Source organism: Sprattus sprattus, assembly GCF_963457725.1.
Source record: "Sprattus sprattus genome assembly, chromosome: 11".
NCBI lineage: Eukaryota > Metazoa > Chordata > Actinopteri > Clupeiformes > Clupeidae > Sprattus > Sprattus sprattus.
Window position 1 is genome coordinate 8,926,549 of NC_137909.1, and position 23,318 is coordinate 8,949,866.

The window sequence follows — 23,318 nt, forward strand, 5'->3', positions numbered from 1 at the left end:
TTACGCTTTGCTGGATCCATTGAATTCTTTCAGTAGCTCCTGCTAGTCTGGCTAGTAACTCTCTGAGACTGGGTGAACACACTGAGAATGTTTCATGATTGGAACATTAACGTTACTTGAAGACATCTCTCAAGATGGCGTGATGACAAAATTTACATTAATAAATACCCCATTCAAATCGGACAGCCTTTTGTCTGTATTTCCAAATATATTGCGTGCAAAATGTGCATTTTAGATGTTTATTTTACAATATGAAAATTCTGTACACCAAGAGAAAAGTCAGCGAGCACTCGAGCTGGAGCCGAGCCACACGTCTGCCGGCAAAGAGCTGCATGCGGCTCCCCTGATAGCGGTAACAGACTGTTGTTTTACGTGTTACAACGTGAATACACTCATTAACGTTTGAACAATTTGAGAGTTATTGTGAACACGTTTAAAAAAGTTTGACTGACTGAAAACGGGACGAAAACTTAAGGCGTCTGTTGGGCGTCTGCCTAAAAGTAGTGCGTCCAAATTCTTATTATTTTAGAACAGTGCGTCCAAAAGACGCACGGACGCATGCCTGGCTAAAAGCCTGATCCAAAGTGACTTACAAGTGCACAGCACAAGCCGGTTGGACGAAAACATAGAAAGCAAAGCGCCATAACAGAGATCTAGTATAGGACAGAACACAAGGAAGTAGAAGACAACATATCAACAATAAACAACAATTCAATATTTCACACGCACGGTCAAACAAAAAGCTTTGGCAGTGAATAAATGGTCTCCACATAGATGAAAATATGGCCTGATGCTTCAAGCAGTGTGATCCATGCGTTTGGACATAATGAATGATCCTTCACTTGGGCTGAAATGAGTTGAGGTTATTGATGACATTACTTTCCTTGGAGAGGGCTGCCACTTTGGCAATGTGTATGGAAATGCATGCCTACAAAGCATTTCTGGGAATAAATGAGAGGGGAAAAAGGGAGTGTGAATCAGTGAAAATACAGAAAGACAACAAGAAAGAGGGCTCGGGGGAGAGGATAAGAGGATGAGAGTGAGCGTGTACACATTCAGTGTTAAAATCAAAGATCCAGAGGTGCTGCTCTGAATTGGTTATTCCAGGCATGCATGCTGTTAAAACTCATCATGGCATATGCAAGGCTGGAGGCCCTCTGGTCTCAGTGTGATTATTTACACGCCCAGCCCTACGCTCCGAGGGGGCTTAGCTAGCGCTGCGCTTGCACCAGGCGCCCCCTCCCTACCCCACATCAACACCCACTGTACCACACCACACAGGTACTAGTCAAACTGTGTGTGTGTGTGTGTGTGTGTGTTTATGAGTGGGACAGATACACAGAACCATCAACACACGCTCACAGATCCTCGACCCCATACAACAACCGTCACTCAATCATTCTCACACACACACACACACACACACACACAATTAAGCCCTTAAAGTCATGTTTTTCCAATGCTTTTTCCTTAAAGGGGACTCAGGTACTGTGTGCGAGAATTATGCTGATTTCAGAGCAGCCAGACACCACATGGCCCAGCAAAGCACTAGCATCAGGATGTGGCCAACAGTGGCTTCACAAGGGCTGTGAGGAGAATAGCAGAGACGTGAACGGGAGCAAGAGGAGACAGAGAGAGATAGTGAGATGAGATGAGAATAAAAGATAAGTGCCTAGGACAGAGAGCAAGTATTGAAGGCTGAGTAAAAAGGAAAAGAGAGAGGTAAAAAAATAAAACGTTGGAGAGTAACCGGGGCTGAGTGAGGACAGGAGAGGAGGATGGGCAGGGCAAACCATCATCACACTGAAGAACAGCAGAGCAAAGTGGACAGGAGGGGAGAAAAAACTAAAAGGGTAGCAGGAAAGAGGAAGAGAAAGGTGAGGTAGAGGAAGAGGTAGGGGCAAAGAGCAGAGGCAAAGAGTGCTACTTAAAAACTGAACGACGGGGGAAAAGAAAAAGTACCAAGTTACATAAGGACAAAACTTCACCTCCATAGGCGGCCACTCAGCAGTTGAAGAAGTACATTTGGCCGTCCAAAAACACACAGGCGTGTACATTTATTTATAACATGACACAGCCGCTTAGGGCTGGGCCAACAGCTCATTAAGAAGGACCAAATCAGACGGACAAAAGGGGGGCTGTAACAGCATGGTTACACTGGACACTCTAATTGTGCGGCTCAGGGAGCTGGGGGTTTCTGCGCTGGCACAGGGAGAGAGAGGGAGAGAGAAAGAAAGAAAGAAAGAGAGAGATAGAGGGAGGCAGCGCTGCTGAGGAGATGGTGGAGGTGGTGGTTCATGAAGTCCTGATGCCCAGCCAGACGAGCACCAGGCTGCCAGCAGGACCCTCCCAGCCAGGCAAGGAAGCCAACAGCTGCCCGTGTCCACGGAGACATGTGGGATCAGAGGGAAAGTAAGAAGGAGGGAACCAAGGAGATGTGTCAGAGAGAGAGAGAGAAAGAGAGAGAGAAAAAGAGAGATAGAGAAAGAGAGAGATGGAGAAAAAGAGAGATAGAGATAGAGATAAAGGAAGAGGAAGAGGAAGATAGAGGAAGAGGAAGAAAGAAAGAAAGAGAGATCGAGAGAGAGAGAGAGAATGAGGGACCTGTGAAGGGTTTATCTCTTCAAGCACCATAGATTAGAGCTGAAGCCTTTAAAGTCACCTTTTTGGCATGCCATTGAAAGTGCCAAGAAAGAGAGTGACAGGACGAGGGAAGGGTACGCGTCAGAATATGACGAATGCGTTTTTTCAAAGAGCACAGAAGACCGTGGCTGAATGCCACTGTCACTGTCACTGAAAGCGAGGGATGGGATGAAATGAAATGAAATGAAATGAAAGGAAGCGAGTGCGATGACCGTGAGAGAGCAGGAGGTGTCTTTGTATGTCCAAGGAGTTAAGTTACTCAGCACTAATTAGTCACCAAAGCCAAGGCAGGCCGAGCTCTGACACCTGGTCTGTGTGTGAATGAATAAGCATCCCAACATATGCTTCATTTAGGTGGCCTAGGTAATGTTCCTCCACGAAACCATATGCTGGGTGGGGGTGGGGGCAGGGAAGAAAAAGAAAGAAAGAGAGCGAGAGCGAGAGCGAGAGAGAGGTGGGGGGGGGGGGGGGGGGGGTGGGTGGTTTCCAGTCACTTGTGCCTGAGTGATGTGGAGGCAGGATGAATCACAATAAACGGTGACAAGACTGGGGAGAAAAAAAAGCTGGTAGAGTCTGATGTGTGGAGGGGAGGGCAGAAATGCGATCACACACACAAGAGCACTGCTGCACAGAGACGGACCTCAGGGGACGCGTCGGAATCACACACGGGTGCCGGGAGCGCTGCTGTCCTGTCTAAGACTGAGGCAGGCGCGCACACACACACACACACACACACACACACACACACACACACACACTGGTTACACACCATGAAACATGGGAAGACAAACCGCTTTCTGGTTGTGGTCATCCATCGTGTCGAGTGATGACCACCTACCTTTATGTTTAGCAACCACACGCACACATGCCGAGAGAGAGTAGCGAAGTGGACAGGAGGGGGGTAAACTGAAAGGGTAACAGGAACGTTTTGGGAAAGTTTTTGCTTGAGTATGGACTGGACATCTTAATTAATCATTGGACATCTTTATTATACGATTTTCATTCTGATTTGGCCCTCGGCTCTGAGAACAGCCTTCAGCCGTACATTTAACTCCAACACAGCAGAAGTATTTCAAGCTGCCTACCCAATTATCTGATGTGGATGTGGATGTTTATCACCTAACCTTGAATTAAAAACCAACTCTCATTTATAGCGCTATGGTTTCAGCTTGGCATCATTCCATTGCTATTTATCCAACTTTGAGAACTCAAAGAACTAAAAACTGGGAAAAGTTCAAGAAATAGAGGCTTTCAGGCTTCGGGAGAACCTTAAAAAAGCTGGCCAAACACAGAGAGACTGCAAGAAAAGGGGAGGCAGAGAGAGAAAAGAGTTGCGGACTCAGCGTTCTGTGCAGACAGAGACAGAGAGACATGACACCATACAAAACAAGAGAAGGAAATGTCACACATTAAACACGCATACAACCCGGTGACAGCCTACATCTAACACAATGGCAGGGTGGAGTGACAGAAACACTTCTGCCGCACGGTGAACCAGACATCACAAGTTGTTTCTTTATTCTTTTCTCTCTTTTTCAACCTCAGAACAATAGAATTTTTTTCAATTTGCCAGGAGAAAAAAAATAAACCTGCCACCTCCACAATTTCACCTCACCTTCACTTATAGGAGGGCGTGGAAGCGTAACCTGCTTGCATCGAGATTGACTGAAGCCGACAACGCACGGCAGGCATCTTAAGCATTTCCATGACCAGACCCCCGAACGCGCCAACCAGTCCTGAGAGAGGCGTCAGGCTGCCGCTCCTCCGCCTCCTTGAGGTCTGGAAGCAGTCGCAGTGCGTTCCAAGCCTCCAGCTTTTTCATTAAAGCTCCCCCAACAAGAGGGAGGTTTGTGGGGGGAGCAAACATTTTAACTCAACATTGAGGAGGCGGGGGCCAGAAAGCCTTTTCCTTTTCTGCGCGGGGGCAATCTCTTATTTCCGAGGCCCTCGCCATCAAACAAGCCGTGCCTCTTGAGATGGAGAGGAAAAGGAGAGAAAAAAGAAGAAACTGACAAAATGGAGTAGGGGGAGTAAATTATATTGATGACTTACGATGTCTGCGGTTCAGCCTGGCAGGCTCCACCACTATTTGTTCTAGAACTGACACCAGAATCACTGATGACACATAACCACACCAGTAATGACACAACCAACAGATGAAAACTTCAAACATCCTGGACACCTGACAACATATCCCACACCACGTACTGTTTACCCTCCAAGCTGAGAAGAGAACATGGCAATGTTCCTACGATTGACACCTACGAAACGCAATAAAGCAATAACCATCCAGTGCCTGGTTTCCATGGTGAACATCTGTTTGTTTACATGGCTATAGGAGTTTAAGAGAGACACTGCTGGTCCATTACCAAGCGCCACTCCGGGGGCGTGGAGACGCAGGCAGCACCGGCAGCAGTAGCATATGTCTCCAATGCAGGCGCTGATGTGATCGATGGAGCAGGCCTTGCTCTGGTTCACAGCACACCGGATGAAAGTGAGGTGAAAGACTCATAAATGAGGCAAATTTCCTGGAGATGGAACTCAGGGTACCGATCTGGATAGATCATACAAGGATCCATATTAACCAGCCGGTGAGAGGGTACTCACCATGTTCCTCAATGAGTTGTGGGGAAAAGACTCCCCAAGGAGGGGAAATTGAATGGCTCAATGCCACTGATGGGCCTAGCAGACGAAGGCTTCTTTCCCAGACACAAAGTGAAAGGGAGAAAGAGAGAGAGAGAGAGAGATAAAGTGAGGACGGGAGGACGGGAGGGAGAAAGCCTTAATTACATTATGGGGAAAGTTTTATGACCTGTTAAACGTTGAGGGCACTCTAATCGCTTGCCTTCAAATATCCTGAAACGTTCAACGGCCCACCAGGGAATCGGGAGTGTGTACAACAACCTCTGTGGATCTCTGCAGAATGAAGTCACGGCACTGGCTGCAGTGTTCAAAAGGTTGAACTACTTCCACATGTGGTTAGCGATAGCTGTACTTCATGAAGGGAGAATGCTGGCATTATTAAGTATTACGTTTTAGCAATGTTTCATCCAGGTAACAAAAAGCTATCTGGCACTCAAATTAACAACAGTATCCAATGAGTGGTGGACAGGGCTGGACTGGCAATCTGGCATACCGGGCGTTTTCCCGGTGGGCCGAGGTGCAATATGGGCCGAGAGTCCCGAATTTATAATTTTTTTTTTTAAATAAAAAAAAATAAATAAATAAAAAAAATAAAATTTCACATATAATCGTCTGACCGGCTGGCCCACGAAAGTAGTTCATGAGCGGCCCTATTGACACTGGGCTGGCCCAATCACATCCCCTGGGCTGACCCAACACCAACCCCTTTTGGTTTGGACCTGCCTACATAATGCATTAGGACGGGAAACAAACTTAGTGGCCCATGGCCTTGACATGCTTGACAAGCGCATGCTAGTCTGCGGCCCATTGGCTGTCTTCTTTAGTGACAAGGGGCTCGTCCAATCATATCAACAAACATCTTCTACCCTTGGCTTGGGCGGTGCACAGAAACGCACGTTTCGTAAGAATCCTCCAGTCCAAAATGGAGAGAAAGCGAAAAGAGGGTGCGGAGAAACTGCGAGATAAGAAGAGGCTTGCTTTTCAAGCCTACACTGCCAAATGTGCCAAAATATCGGAAATGTTTGCCACGGCAGGGCCATCATCAGGTACCGTGGATGAAAGTGATACTGGTGGCGACAGCCAGGGAGATACGATACAACGACCTACGGTAAGCTTACTGATCATGAATTAAAACGTCTCTAAAATATGTTTGACTTAGGACCTATGTTCTATGGCCAAGTTCGTTTGCATTGTAAATACAAGACAAGTCTGTAGCTGTTGCTAGCCCTCAGCCTACTCTACTCTGAAACAGCCAGCCGTTAGCCTACACTCTATGTTGTGTGTTTGAGTGGTGGGCTAGCCCCTTAGCCTATTGGTGCGCGGTGCCATGTCAATGTTCCGAAAGCCCAGTATTCCCAAACCCTGGTATTCCGAAAATATGCCAATTTGTCCAGATAGCGAATTATGATAGCCCGTTACACGCTCCAGTTTGCCCCCCGAAGTTCAGGGGCGTGGTACAAACGTTACCACCTCATCAAGCGCGTTTCCTACAGGAGGAAATAGACTCCCTTCTAGGAAAGGGAGCAATACAGTCTGTACCTCTCGTAGACGAGAACAGGGGGTTCTTCAGTCGCTATTTTCTGGTTCCAAAAAAGGACGGAAAATATCGACCGATCTTAAACCTCCGTATTCTGAACAAAGCTTTAAAGTGTATGATGTATATTGTATTGTATTGAATTTAGATTAATTAAGACCACCACCTTAACACACAAACTCTTGTTGAACTCATAAAGTAGTAGGTTCAGTGACGTGCGGTGAGACAGCTGTCTTCTGTAGCTTCTGCGAGCCCATGAATCAATGTTTCGTTGGAATCATGATGTAACGTTGTTGTAGCGGGAATACAGCAATGCTATTTTCTAATTGGCAGGGCATATGATTCTAGACTTCGCTGAAGCGACTGAAACGGTGAATTTTGATCACATTCAGCGAAAGTTAACAGGTAAAACGGGAGAAAAATAGGGCGTCTTTAGGCCGTCCTGCCTAAAAGTAGGGCGTCCCATTTCTTCTTATTTTTTTGTAGACTATAGGGCAGACGCCCTGCTAGCTAAAAGCCTGGTTGGTGTGTAGACATTCGAGAGACCAAAGGGTGTGTTATCGAATTAAGTGGGCCGGTCTGGTTCAAAATGCCCGGGCCGATTTTTTGTCCCAGTCCAGCCCTGGTGGTGGAAGACAAAGCAGTTAAAGCAGCATCCCAGAGAAGCAAAGTAGGTGACCTCCATATCAGCCTCACTCTTAAACTGAGCTGCTCAGAACACAATGAAAAATAATTTCTCTTTCCATTGTCCAAACAGCTTAAAATGGGCTTTGGGTCATTTCATGTGAAACCAAGAGGCCTCCCGACTGACCACCTTGGATTTCTTTCCTACTTTAGGTTAATATTAGCCTGGCCATTACCAGCCTGTGACTCCATTTCATTCCGTCTTTCAGTCTGGGCCAACCCAATGCATTTTGGTTTCCGAGATCGGCGGGTGCTTATCTTGAGGTTTAAAATCATTGGAGTTCCCTTAACCAATCAGCAACGTTTAGTAAGCATTCGGTAGATTAAACTCTTCCCAAAGCCAGTTGGGAGGAGAGCTACGACGTCCTTTCCAATCATAAAACTTACAAGAAAATACTCTTGTTCTCCTTTTAATTTTCTGATGTTCTCGAGAGTTGAGACAACTTTTCCTCCAAGGCGAGTTTTGCGTCACAGCTCTGAACTGTTCGCTGATTGGTCCTGCAAAATTTTGAGTTCTGGAGACGATTGTCAATGGGGTTGGGCCAGACTGAGTATGAGCTTGAAATCAATTCAGGCGGAAATACGTAGGCTGGTGTCACCAGGCTAGGTTAATATGTCATTGGACTCTACATTTATTAAATCCAAGATGGTCAGTCAGGACAATGTTGATTTGATATTGAATTATACATTGTAACTTATATACCTCCATTCAGGCACTCCAATTACTTTGATGTCCTGTATCAATTCTCCATTACTGACGTGTGTCTGAAAGAGAACGTAATTTTTAGCCAACTTCAGCTCATTTCTATAGAAACCGCTATGCTGTTTACCATGATGCAATCATTTATTGGTCAGATAGATTGAATTTGTCTGGGATGGCTCTGGTTACTGTCTGAAGAGTAGAATATCAGATTGAACAGCTAGATGAGTAAGCCTCTGATGTCATCCGAAAAATCCACAAAGGCAAATTAAGATGTTAAAGAGCATGTCTGGAATTTAAAACTCAACAACAACAGGTCAACATTAAATCAACTAAGGAGTCAATCAATAATCAATTACTTTATTAAGATGATGAATTTTACTTTGCATTGCAATCCAGACTTGGTCACTGGGTTCTTTTAAAAATGAGGTTTCCCATGAGATGGTAACCTGAGGGAGTTAGGAATAAGGGACTACAAAGGCAGTCTCTTGGACTCGTGACCACGTTGTAGCTGTTTTCATGAAGCATTGAGATGGTGTGTCTGCATGTATGTGGAGAAACGGGGGCTCAAATTGATGACAACTACCCTTTCCACAAACCCACCACTCAAAATAATGTCTTCTCAAGAGGCAACAAAAACTGGAATACCCAAAACAGCAAGACCCCAGACCCTTTTTTTTCCAAGAAACAAATTCTGAGAAGACAAAAGACAATGGCTTCTACAATAAAACTAAACACAGCACTAAAAGACACACATCACATGGGAAACTAGAGAATCTTCTTGCCTGCCACCCACTACTCTTGAACACACCCCGCCCACTGACTGACTGCTCAGACTATCCTAATGAGAGAGATGAAATGTCAGTGGGGAGACGCAGGACTCCAAAAGACAACTCACACCTTAGTAAGAGCCAAAAAAAACACCAAAGACCAGCATGGCGTCTGTGCACCAACACTGGTATTTTGCCATGCCTGTGAGTGAAAGTATGTGTGTGTTTGTGAAGGAAAATATATGAGAGAATGTGTGTGTGTGTGTGTGTGTGTGTGTGTGTGTGTGTTTGTGTGTGTGTAAGATAGACAGATTGCACGGGCCAGGGCCTTGCAGTGTCGACAGAAGGCATTATCGCTATTCTGTTGACATAGTGCTTAATTGAGCCGGATGCCTAATTAAAGTTTGGAGGCGTGTGGAATGAATTAGCAAATTGGCCAGATTAGCCGTCGGGAGGCCCTGGACAGGTGAGTGGATCACCATGAGCAGTGTGGCGCACTGAGCCGGAACGCTCCCGTCCGCTCGGCAGAGAAATAAATTACGTCCGCGACGGCGACAACGGCGACGACGGCAATGCAGCGAGATAAGCACACAGGCAGGCGAGAGCAGCACTTGGATCCCGCAGAGACCAAACAATGCCCTTCCTCTGCTTTTCCCCACCAATTTCCCTAAATGCCACAATCCCACACATTAGAATGTCTGCTGTTGAAGATCACTTTTTTTCATCTGCTGTTGAATTTCTGTTTTAAACTCGCTTTCTCTTTCCCTTCACTTCCAATCCATTCTCACATTCTCACACGCTGATTTCTCTGATTCCTCCCTACGGATGAGAACAGGTAAAGCTATAGTGACTTCAAACCCTGCCTCCTTTTGCTTTCTCCCCTCTTATTCCTTGTCCACTTTCCCTGATCTATAGCTTTAGGGCTTCGTACGTGATGACAGAGTAGTGTGAGTGTGTGTGTGAGTGTGTGTGTGTGTGTGTGTGTGTGTGCACAATGAATGGCGCCGGGACAGAGTTAGTCTGCGAGTGAGTATGACTGACTGTGTGTGAAAGCGTGTATAGAAAGCGTGTATATATATGTGTGTGTGTGTGTGTGTGTGTGTGTGTGTGCGTGTGTGCTGTGTCTGTATGTGACTGTGACGGAGAGGAAGGGAGAAAGAGGATCGGGAAGCCAGCCGGTAGCATCTGAGAGGGACTGATAAGAAGAAGGTGTTTTTCCTCAGAGAAATGAGAGGGAGGGATTCCCTGAAGCTCAGAGGAAGAGAGAGGGGGATGAGTCAGAGTGGTGGAGAAGAGGGGGGGTGAGAGAGGGGGGGGGGCATGAGCAGAGCATGGATGCTGCTATACTCACAGCACGGGTAAAGAAATACATTTTGTGCACCGATCGGAGTACAGATCATTGAACGTGACCTAATTTCTGTCACACAACCAGAGAAAAAAAAGAGATGCAAAGAGACTGTTTCAATGCAGGTGTTCATTTACCGAAAGATCGATGCATGGGTCAGACATTTTTCTAGTCTGGAGCGCGACAGACCTATCCCTCAGCATCTAAGTGTTTACAAAAAACATCCAAGTCGATTAACAAATTCAAGAGTGGACTCTGACCTCAGCTTCCCAGTCTGAAGATAAACCTGCTTCCTGGCATGACATTGTTAATACAGAAATCCACTGACTGCCAAGGGAGTGATGGCCATTAAAATCCTGACACTAAACACTTTCCATTTGTTTAATGGCTACATGATTGGCCCTCTGTTTGAATGTGTGTCTTGGACACGAGTTCCGACACTTACGGCAGCCTGGCCACTTTCAGGCAGTCGAGGGAACTAAACATCTGCCTGCTTATGTTTGGAGCCGGAAGACAGTTGATTCTCCTCAGCAAATTTATTTATTTTATAAAAGGTTTTAAAAGCAAGGAGTGGGGTCCATCTTCCCCATAATGGTCAGTGAACATGACAGATGAGCTGATACTGCCTAATGAGAGAGAGGAGAGAGAGGGAAGAGAGAGAGGGATGAGAGAGAGAGCGAGATATGGGTGGGTGTGCATCTAATAATGACTTCATAAATGTCAAACAAGCCATTAATGGCACAGAGTAAACTAAGTGCTTTAAAACAGAAGTGCACTGAGGAAGTGTGGGAAGTCAGTCTGAATCTTGTGCTCTTGCGCTCGAGACCCAGACACGGAGCTAGCGCTTATTGGGGTCGGCCATTACACGTTTGGCCAAACCTGCTGCAGCTGGAAAAGGATAAAAAAGGTAATGTTTGTTTTCTCCCAGGGGATTTTAGGATAGGGCTTCCTTTAACAAACAGCAGGATGTCATTAATAAAACATGGCACAGCAAAAAATGTGCCCGTTTCTGAGGTTTGTCTCAATTCGTGTTCAGGTCAATGCTTGATCAAACAAATGTTGAACATGGGGAAAAAAAAGTGTTTTGCCTTAATGGCAAAAAATAGCATCTCTTAACACTAGAAGAGCAAATTATATTAGTCCGATATGAAAATACTGGTATAATTTATCATATATCATTTTCAGCTAGAAAATTGACTTGCAAATTGACTCATATGCTCATCCAGTTGCTGCATCAAAACTGACATGTTGAGCTGATGCCACAGGTTGTAGCAGGGAACTTTGGCTGTCCTTGGATGAAAGTCAAACATGGTTAAAAATAAATCAATGACTTTTAAGGGCGCAAGTTGTCCTTGCACAACATCAAGACTCCAAATGGATCCAACAGTCAGGGGAGCGATGGGGAGGAGGATGCTGAGAGCCAAACTGCCTTGCTCCGATAGAGCCTGACATCAGTCTATAAAGCAGGGGCTACTCAAGGTGAGAGCTGCTCTCTTAAGTCAAGCCATCAGCCATGTTCCGCTGCTGTGCAGATCAGACATGGGTGTTCGCCTGGAGGCCAGCTTTGGGTATCTGATGTCTGGCGAAGGAGCACAGGAACATGCAGCAGTAAAAGAGTAATGTTCGAGTAATGTTGGAGAAATGAATAGTAAAGAGCATAATTAGCCTTAGCATGCTGTAAATATTAACTGTGGTTCACTTGTTCAGGAGGTAATGGAGTCGAAGTGACTTAAACACTGAACCACCAACTGCTCCCGATGCAGGTTGGCGCCTTGCATGGTAGCCTCCGCCATTTGTGTGTGAATGGGTAGACGTCTGAAGCATTAACATGTAAAGCGCTTTGGGTGCTCTATGAAAAACACAATATAACTGCAGTCTATTTACCATTTAAAGACTAGCTCATTAAAATCCTCCTTCCAGTGCAAATGAGTGTGGAGAGTGATGATGTGCAACAGAGGCACTAACAACCTTGGATCACACACACACACACACACACACACACACACACACACACACACACACACACACACACACACACACACACACACACACACACACACAACACTCAACAAGGGAGAGCCATTCAAACCTTGAACTCACTCATGTAAACACATGTGGCCACATACAAAGCAACATAACAACAGCAGAGGCCTTGGTCTGTGTTTTGTTAAACATGATATCTGCAAGCAAACCGAAAGCTTTCCAATTGGGCTACCAGCAACGTGACTAGACTTTCCCTCACGCACACACTGGGAAGTTCTCCTCCTACAACATCTACAATCAAGCCTTTGGAAGGAGCCTAAGTCTGCCCTGGTTATGAACCATATAACCCACTGCCCATCATTACCTCCTTCATAACTAGTCGTTTCACAACTCACGATTCAACTCTTGAAGGCTCTGCTTATTTACTTTCTTGGCTTACTTACCAGGACTCTACCTGTCTACGACTTAACTCCCAATTGTGGAGCTTACAATCCCCTCTGAGGCGTGGTAGTAACTGCTTGTCTGATAGGGATCGACTTCTCAGCATTTCCACCTCTCTGCTAACGTGAACCATGTAAGTTCCCTGGTGGTTAGCACACTCTCTGCTTACCTCTGGGATTCAGCCTGGGGTGGTTTTAAGTACTTTGCATTCATTTATCAGAGTTTGCATTCATAACTCCTCTAGCTGTTCTCTCCCTCTCCTGACTGCTAACGTAGCTCTTACTCTTATTAGTAACAGTGGTAGCTGGGGGACATGAATAGCCCTCAAGGTTTTAATTTTTTTTTACTCTCTGCTTTGCCTTTACCTTCAACATGCGTTGCTCTGCACCAGTTTGCAAATACCTTCCGTGTCCTAATTCCTAAAGGTGTAGTAATTGATCGAGGGGACTCTCACTCAGCGTGTTTAAACTGCCTGGGTTTTAAACATGCTGAAAGGGGGTTGGCTAACCCTGCAGAATGCCAGCATTGCATCCACATGGAGGAGAGCATGTTGCCTGAGCACATAGAGTTTCTTAAAAGGTAAATGGCCCATAGTCTCACTACCACCCAACAAGCTTTAAGCTGATTTTCGCTTTCCATTAATGAAGAGATGAAATCTGACTGGCCCGCGCTGCTTCCTCCTAGCCAGGTGGCCGTAGAGAGTGGAGGTCTTCCATTGGGGGAGCTGCCTCTGCTCCCACTCACGAGGTTGACTTCATCTCCATCTTAGACTCAGATGAAGACATGGAGGGGGACATGAGAGAGAAGAGTATGATGGCCCTCCTTTGGCCTCATCCTCTCCTTGTACACCGCTGGCAGGTACAGATTACTTGGACATTTGCCGTTGAGCTGCAGCACGCCTGGGGGTTGATTGGCCTGTCACTCCCCTGTGGTGAGCAGTCCCTAGCTAGCTATCTGGCGCCGTCTGTCATCAGCTGCCATTAGACCTGCTGACCTCTTTCCCAGCAAGCAGGCGTGCTATTTGGGCTGCTACACTGGATAAAATCTATAAATCTGCCGTCCAGACAGCTAGAACTCAAGAGCCCATGTTACTGACATATCTTGCTTAGCAGGAGGAGGACATGCTAGGCATGTTGGATAGGGGGAACCTGTTAGAGAGCAGCGGGTGGTGTGCATAATGAACTGAAGTCTATCAGTCCACAAGCCAGACAATAGGCCTATCCTGCTCACCCTCAGACAACAGGTGTGGTGCAGGGTTCAAGTTCAGACAGAGACACAAGCTAGCTAAGTTGCTCCACCTCGGTTATATTCACAACCAAAAAGGAGCACACGAATGTTAAAGTCAAGTGTTCACACGATGTCAGAAGTACAAACTATGCCCCTTCTACATCAAGTGTCAGGTCCCATAAGCCCTCAGGCTAAAAGGTCGACCCAAAATATTGACCTATTTTGACACTTTTCAATCCTTTTTGGTTTTTGCCAATATTTGTTCTAAATGCACCCTCTTGTGATTGATCCAACGTATAGCAGGTGTATTTCAATTCAATGCACCATTAACCTCCATATGCCAAAGACATTGATTGCATGGTGAATTTCAGAGGCCTGTTTTACATTGCCATTTTCTAATCACACAGACATCTTAATACGAATATTAGTCCTCAGATATCCGTTTAGCTGCCGACTGGATGTCACAACACCGCCATTTGCTTAGTATGTTTTGCAAACTGGTCTTAGTGGCAAGTAGGGTTGCAATTAACGATTAATTTGGTAATCGATCTATCGACTTTTTTTTCTTGATTAATCGACTAATCTAACTATTATTTTCATAATTAAAAAAATTATTCAAAATGTTGGAATTTTAATTTCAAATGTATTTGAGTAACAAGTTAATACAAATGTAATCATCATAATAAATAAATATTATAGTAATACAAATGAAGAGTGCAAATTTGCTTTTAAAAGTAAAGTTTTAAAAGTAACTCAAAATAGCAATCAAGCCTCTGCAAGTGCAAAATGAGCTGCAGGTGACTTTCAAATTCAACATATGAAAAAAAAAAAAATCCACAATCTTTTGTTTGAAGAGTGGAGGAGGTTAACTATTCTGAACGAAAATACAGGGTACTCTGATAATTCACTGATTTACCACATTGCACTTAACATAACTGAAATAGCGTTAGCAAGCATTCTCCATGAGACGTTCTGTTTTCAAACATGAAAGATTAAACCTTACAATAAGTTATAGATATACGTATGGCTATGATAATTGCTGCCAGACGCTTACTGTCCTTATGCTCCCACAGCCCATTCTTTGAATTACTGAAGTAGTGCTTGCTTTTCGCAGCTATTTCACACTTCCTATATGCAATTCCGAATGAAAAGTACCGGAAGCTCGGTTAGCGTCTGCAAAAAAAAAAAAAACATTTATGTATTATATGACGTGTCAACGATACAAATCCACGTCGACCATTTTTCACAATCAACGTCGTCGATTTCGTCGACTAATCTTTGCAGCTCTAGTGGCAAGTAGGCTCTTGTGTTTGCCTATGGGGTTTCACTGAGAAGTAGGTTGTTTTATAGCTCTTCACACTCCAGGACCTTTTCTATAACCCCAGCTGTGTCTCACAAAGTGAAAGAGGGAATATGCCCTCTTTCTCAGAAGGAACAGACATTTCAGGTCTTGCCATCTTTAAATGATAGTAAAGGGACTACTGTTTGGAGAGACACAGGACAGAGAAATTGGGGCCAGCCTGGCATTCTATTATAGGAGGCCATCCCCTCCGCCTACCTGAACAAAAGTAGTGGATTGTCTCATGAAAGCCATCCCACCTCCCGGGAATATGGGTGCCATCCAAACACAATCATATCAACCCTATAATTTGTGATGAACCCAGGATGAGAAAGAGTGGGAGAGCGAGAGAGACAGAGAGAGAGTGGAGAGCACAAAGAGTTTGGGGCAAGAAATAGACCATGAAACAGTACCTCTGGCAGACTTCTCCCTTCTCTCTTCATGAAGTAGTGCTTCTTAAACTCGTAGTAGGTGTTGAACTGGTGCCAGGACTGCAGGAAATCAAACCTGCGGGCAGAGGGGCGGGGGGGTTTGAGTGCTCGAGGAGCCGAAGAGTAAAAGGAACAAATGCAGCAATTGACCAAAGGAGCATTTGTAGTGCAACACGCAATTACTCCCTTTAAAAAAATGATTGTGTCAAAGTAAGTGAAGTTTCAAGTTTGCGACCACAGCAAAACTTTCTTGGCTCGCCATGTGGTAGAACTGCACTAAAAATTAAAGAACTTGTGCATAGGCCTGTGCATAGGTGCCTGGATCTGCAATAAAGCTTTAGTCTGCTTTCAAACGAGAACAAGCTCTTTAAATGTTAGAGGCATTAACCTAAGCGGTGTCACAGTGATTCTGATCCCAGTCCAAGATTTAATTCAGAGAAATAAATAATTATCCTTAAATGTTTCACTTCTCTCCAAAGTTTCATGCTTTTCTCATTGGATCTGTTTGAACTTAAAGACTCAAAACCTTTGGCAGATGTTTTGCAGAACAAAGTATACATATACGCAATATGTTGCCTGGTTGTTGGGATTAAAAGGTGAAAGTCAAAATCATGTAATTCAATGAAAGGGCATGAGTAACCTTCTCACCCTCTGCTCCTTTGACTGCAGTGAGATTCGTGAGAAAGCTGGGGGTGGAGGAGCATGCTTACCGTGGGTCATTCTTGGCGCGGACGCTGGTCTCAAATTTGTCACCGTTGCGGGCCACATACTCGGCCAGCTTGTCGATGACCGGCTGTATGTCTGGGGGTGGGGGGATGATGGTGGGGGGAGGAGTTGCCACTTTAGGTGCTGTTGTTGCCAGAGCGACTGGGGCGACCAGGGCTACCGGGGCTACCGGGGCGACGGGGGCTACCGGCGCGACTGGCGCAGCCGGCACAGGTGGTGCGGCCGGGACTTGGGGCTGTGTGCTGGGTAATAAAAATGGGGAAAAAAAAAACCAAGACATTTTAAATAAGAGATGGAGGAATAACATGAGTGTACAAACAATGAATCAGTAAAAGAGAAAGGGAGCGGGACTGAGTGATTAGCACCACTTCACCCTTCCATCTGTACTTCCCAGATGGCACACCAGAGCAAAGGCTTTGTGCGTGCGTTTGTGTGTGTGCGTGAGAGAGACAGAGGGAGAGTGTGGGGTACGACATACACACCTTGTCACAGTACTGACGGCTGGGGCAATGTGATACATATGACTGGGAGCCGAGATGGTGACAGGGATGTGGGCGATGGGCATCGGTTCAGGTGGAGGGGTCGTCCCTGGGGGCGGTGGCACTGCAGAAGCCTGAGGAGGTGGCATCATGCCATGGGGCAGAGAGCCGTAGTATGCACTGGCGTCGATCCCAGGAGGAGGCGGCGCCAGACAGCACGTGCCATCCGGGAGCATGCAGTACCCATAGTACATTGCAGCAACATTAGCTGTGGTTTCAAGGCCAGAGCAGAGAGAGGGAAAGAAAAGAGAGAAAGAACATCATTTTAAAAAGGATCAAAAATGTGAATATAAATGTATTCAAACTGTTTTTACCCAAGCCCCCCTCATGGTGCCCCCCTATCCTTCCCCACTGTGTCTATGACACGTGTAAGCTCCCAACAAATGTAACAGCCTCACTGCTCTGAGTGGGAGAGTGGGAGCCAGGAAGAAACACCCATCCAGGACCGGCCGCCACTCAACACTAATGTAATTTCAGCCTTCACTGCAGGAGCAGGAGGCCAAACACAGGGAAGACATGCACATCCAAGCACATTGATGTATACGCACAGACACCCACACACATACATACATATATTCATATGGTATATATACTCCCACCCATATGAACAGACAACAACAAAAATCTGATGTTGATATAAATGAGAAACTTAAAATAATCTGACGTCTGGATCGTGGTTTGCTTAATTAAATTTACTCTTGTCAGGATGGATTTAAAAAAATTAGCAGGAAAAGCAAAGGGATGAAATGAAACAAGAAGGGATAAAGAGGGGGGGGGGGGCTAAATCTGCCTTTTGTTCCATGCCACCCAAAGTAATTATGATCAGATTGCACTGGAAGTGCCTCAAGTAAAGTGGATATACCCTGTGCCTTTCCTCACAATGCCTATTTTCCCAAAAGCCTCTCATTACAGCTATTAGACATCAGTTTCATCCGCCCTTGACTATCTAAACGGCCCGCTGGAACTCTGGCTTAAGAAAAAACAATGAAGTACTTGCGAGCTCGATGTTCATTCACTTCCACTACTTTTACTTTTAGGAGAGTATACAAAAACTGCAAATGTTAATGTACCCGAGTATACAAAGGGAAATTATGACTGACAGATATGAATCACAGTGGCTAAAATGAGCAGTTTAGAAAAGAGAGCTAAATATATGGAAATGTGGAACATTGAACATCGCTGTTGGAGGGGATTCGTAATTTGAAGTTGGCAGAGAGGCTAACTGGCAACATGCTGCTGTGAATTTAAACAGCCTTCCATAAATAACGTATAGGTTCTCTCCCCATCTCATACTCTTCTGGTAGTCTCTTAAATGATTCCTTTGCATGTATGAGAAATCAGTGAATCGCACTCAGTTTTCAAGGAGAACCAGTATGAAAACACTCTGGGTCTTAAAAATGTGCATGGAAGGACCTCATGGTCTGAATGCATCACAAGAGCAAATCCATCTAGAGAAATGAGAGAGGGGCGGATGACTGTGCACAGCAGGACCATGGGTAGCCTCCACAGTATGTTGAGGAGCCTCCACTGTGATGTACACTCAGATAGATAAAGCCACAAAGCAAGACCATCCATAAAATGTGAAGCCTAACTGCTAAATTCCACAAAGTGAGAATAAATGCTCTACACCTTCGCAAATCCTTCTGCTTTTGTCATTTCAGAGCTACTTACTTGCATGTACTGTGCTACCATGGAGTCACAAAAGCATTATACTGATTGGATTTGGCAAGGCTCTTGACATCCCACCTTCTTTTCAGCACAAGTTGTTTAATAATACACAGGACAAAATGTTGAATTCCTTGTGCGGGTACTGAGGGAGCCACACACAAAGGCCAGATAGCCTAACTCTAACCCACATGCTTCCTATGCCGAAAGAAAAACACTTCACTGCAAGATTCCTCACTGATGTCCCCAAAGGCCAGAGCTAGAGCTAATTGAATGTTTTTCATTTTAAGCACGCAGTCTTTAGTAGAGGATTGTCTGCAGGATCAATTAGTCAATTTATCGAGAAAAAACAGCCATAAGCCAATAAAGCAACATTCACCGTTGGGAAATTCAATTAACTGCCACAAACAAAATGGCCCGACCCCAAAATAATATTTCAGCGGTCACTGCTTCGATGATTTGGAGGAGAGCAGAAGAACTAATGCCCTTTACTTTAAATCCTAAAAAGATCTTTCAGAGTGTTTCAGAGGAGGGATAAAACAAACAAACAAGACAGTCTTTGAACACTAAACCTTTTTGGACTCAAAGGACTAACAACAAGATCATGAAAGTGGTCTAGGCCCTGAAAAACTGTGCCTGATCAATAGTGCAAAACTGCAATTGGTCCCAAGAAACAGACAATAGGTCTCCAACAGGCATCAAGACCTCACAGATGCATATGAATCCCTTTCTCGGCTCATCCTGATGCACAAATAGGGGAATAAATCATCCTAAAAAAAGCTTCAACTTTGATCCTCTCAAGTCTGGAATGTGTGCGTGTGTGTGGTAGTAGCCACAGACGTAAACGGTAAACAAAAGGCACTTGCACACTTCCAGGTCTGACCTAAGTTTTATATAGAGAGTCTGGAGTGGTAACTCTATGAGACGCAGTCTCCCAGCATCAGATCAGTGCGCACGGAAGGCCTGCAGAAAGGTAAGGTATGTGACTTCAACCTTGAGCTCCTCTGGGAACCTCCAGGGCATGAGGGATATTTTACCCAAAATAATGCACACAACAACAAAACAAACTAGGACAAGCAGCAGCAGGATGCAGGGAAGGATTCAGTTCTTGCGAGATTAAGGGCAAAGCAGTCATCAGTGAAACGGCAACACTGCCCCCGTCCCTGCACTGCTGGGACACAGTCACTGCCGGCTGACTGCCTTACCATCGGAGCCGAGATCAAAGGTTCTCTTGGCCCTCACCTGCCTCCAACATCTGTCTTCTAAAAAAACAACACACTGCCTCAATGTACGGAAAGGAGCATGAGTTAGAGGAATCCATTGAGGCAAGGGCTGCTTGAAGGTGTGATTTAGTGCTGCAAAGTGAAGCAAGAAAACAAAGAAGTAAAACCCAGGGAGTCGGTTCTCTTTCTCCTTTCCCATACTGACAGCCTAGTGGTGGTTGGCTGGCATTATAAGGGAGCAAAGTGGTTTGGTAGAAGCAGCGAGACCGTGGGCGACTGAATCGTTGCCAATAAGCAAATGCATCCTGGATATTCATGATTGAGCATGGCCATGCAGAGGAGGTCTAATGAGGTGTGGTGACCATGTGGCTTGCAGCATTGGAGTTGGGGTGACCCCGAGAGAACAGGTCAGAGGTCACACGCCTGGCTACACAAAGGGCTGCGGCAGAGGAGGCAGGGTCCGCTGTGCAGCTTGCCAGCTTCTGAGCATTACTCTGGGTCAGGACGCATCCGAGCACACTCCCACACCATGGGGATGAGCCATCAATTCATGTCTCTGTGGAGCGTGACAGGGTCAATTTCCATCGCTATCTCCACTCCATTCAGTGAGTTGGAATAAATAATCATTCACTATCGGGAAATTTAATTAACTGCCACAAAAAAAATATCCTGACCCCAAAATCATATTTCAGTGGTCACTGCTTCAGTGGTTTGGAGGGGAACAAAATATCTAATGCTCTTTACTTCCAAGCCTTAAAAGATAAAAGTCCTTCAGAGGGAAAAATTAAATTTCGGAGTTGGTTTGAGTACATCAAACCTATTTGGACTCAAAGGACTGTCAACAAGACCGTCAAAGTGGTCTGAGCCCTGAAAAGCGGTGCCTGATCAATAGTGCAAAAGGGTGCGATTGGCGCCAAGAAACACAGACAATGAGTCTCCGACAGGAGTTGAGACCTCACAGAGGGCCGTCTGATCCCTCTCTGCTCATCCTAATAAGGGAGCAAGCTCCAAACAAGAAACAGCTCCAACCTTGCTCCTCTCGAGTCTGGAACTTGTGTGAAGGACCAGAGCAACAGGCAGAAAAGAAGTCATGCAATGCAGAGGGCTCCATTTACTGCCATATGAAGGAAGATTTCCTTTGAAACAACGTGAAGGTGAACATTGAGAGGGGAAGTTGTCTGCTCACTGCAAGCAAGAATTTCTTCACAGATGTCAGTCATGCAAACTGAGACAAACAAGTACATATGGTTGAGCAGTCTCTCTCTCTCGCTCTCTCTCTCCCTCTCCCTCTCTCTCTCCATGTATATATATATATATTTATAGACACATTTACATCTTTCTCTTTCCCCCTCTCTTTGGGCTTATTTCTTAACCTCCAAAAAAGTAAAGAAACTTTAATATGTCCTGACCCTCTAAATGCATGGCAATTGGAGAGAATAAACATTAAGTGGAAAAGAGAATGCATTAAGGAGTCCTCCGACCCAGTAGCAATCCCTGCCCTTTCTCCTCGACATGACTACATTGTGTCTGAACTGTCCGTGTCTGTATCCGAACTGTCTGAACTGTCCGTGTCCACGCCCGCGTCCGCGTCCGTGCATTCCTTTTTTTGTCATTGAGCTCTCTGGCCTTGCTGTCTGTTTACAACCCAGTCAGGGAGATACAAGAGTGTGGGGGAGACTAATAGTCCCTCCTGTTCTCCCTGCTCAAGCACTGACCTTCTAGATACACAGACAAACTCGGCTTGTGGATGCAAGGCTGGGCTCAAGCTTTCTGTACTTTGTCTGAAAACAACAGACTGCCTGGGCTTTCAGCTATGAAAGACAGATTGGTTTAATGTCAACGCTATCACAAATCATACCTTTACTAAAGAGTTTTATGGAGTGACATGCCATGTTGCCTTTTTAAAGTGGAATGGCTAAGTGCACTGTTCTTGTTCTTCTTCTTAAACTAACCTTTATGTAAGACATTGGTAAGGACACGGTCAATGTCATTCAAGTCCATTCCAAGTACAATATTGCATGCAGGACCACAGCCACCATCTTGTCACTGACAGTAGCTGAATTAAGCAAAGAAAATTTCCACAAACCATTATCATCCCCTGAAGATTGACAGTTAATGGTTTGGATTGATCTGTGGGCTAGCTGGACAAAATTCAAAAAGTCTCCATAAAGGGAATGAGCCTTAGCTGCCAGAACTGCAATGGAGGACTGCCTTGCAGAAGACTATTTGTTCACAGCACAATTCTGTGAGGTTGAAGTCTTTGTCCTTTCCGTCTAGTATATTCAGACTTTTGTCTTGCTAGCCTTCTCCCCACCTCAAGGACACACTCTGCAGTCTATTCAGAAGCAGATGAACGGATGTAACAAACTGAAGAATAACACAATTCAATGACACAAACAGAAGTCATCTCTCGAGTGAGTGTATGACACTTGCACAAGTGCTTTTAATTCCTTTACATTCCCGTTCCCGAAGATTAATTCAACACATTTTCCTATATAAACATTTACATGAAAGACATGCCATCCAAGGTTAATAGCCATACAAAGGAAGTTAAGCTCCCTTTCATACGAGACACTGAAGGATATCAACAACAGATACGATTAAGCATATCTCTCTCCCTGCCAATGAACTGAGCACTGCACTCAGTGGCAATAAAGGGCTTTTCTAACAGCCAAACTGCATTCTGGGGAGAATTAGCATTCTCTGAAAGAATGGACTGCAAGCAAGGGAACTGGATGACGTAGACGGAGTAAAACTTTGCTGTTTGAATGAGCTCCATGTGAACACGTACACAGCAATATCGTTCAAACAGACAAAACCCAACTCAAAAAAGGTTTTTCCCTTCGGTGAATGGCTGCCACTCGTACAGGGAGTTGAATTCCTTGACATAACGAGTCATGGAGATTTAATTAAGAAAACAAAAACTTCTCCGTCTTGATAAAGATTTATACAAACAGATTACGCTTCCAATGTCACCCCAATTACACAAACATCCTTTCAGAGGACATCCTTGGCTTGGACATGAATATCAAATAACCAGACTCCATTGTTTAGCGGTCATATCACAACATGGAAGCCAAACAGCATTCCGTGCAATCTCCAGAATACCAGAGTAGGCAGAGGCAACAGATTCTATTGATGAACCGAGTGGAAAGTTGCTGTCAGGGCATGCTCTCTGCATACGAGCTAGTTATCAAGTTTGGCTCGGAGAATGTGGAGCTATGCACATGCAAAAGTGATGAGCCCCAGAAGCCTTTCACCGGGTCAAGCCTGCTGAATAGCAATTCCTGCTAAAGAAAATTATTTGTTATAATCAAATAATAAACAAATCATTTTCTTTAGCAGGAATTGCTAATCAGCAGGTTTGACCCAGTGAAAGGCTTTTGGGGCTCATCACTTCAAACTTCATGTTAAGCCCCATTTAC

At 45.1% G+C, this 23,318-nt stretch overlaps 1 protein-coding gene across 1 annotated transcript in view; it reads right to left on the minus strand.

The window, feature by feature from the left end:
* sfswap (splicing factor SWAP) overlaps window positions 1-23,318 on the minus strand; it is an 84,946-nt gene that overhangs the window by 47,251 nt on the left and 14,377 nt on the right. The window contains exons 8-10 of the mRNA XM_080847770.1: window positions 16,949-17,213; window positions 16,451-16,708; window positions 15,723-15,816 (exon numbers count right to left, since the gene is read on the minus strand). Coding sequence (XP_080703896.1) covers window positions 15,723-15,816; window positions 16,451-16,708; window positions 16,949-17,213 — 617 coding nt within the window. The remainder of the gene's footprint in view (window positions 1-15,722; window positions 15,817-16,450; window positions 16,709-16,948; window positions 17,214-23,318) is intronic.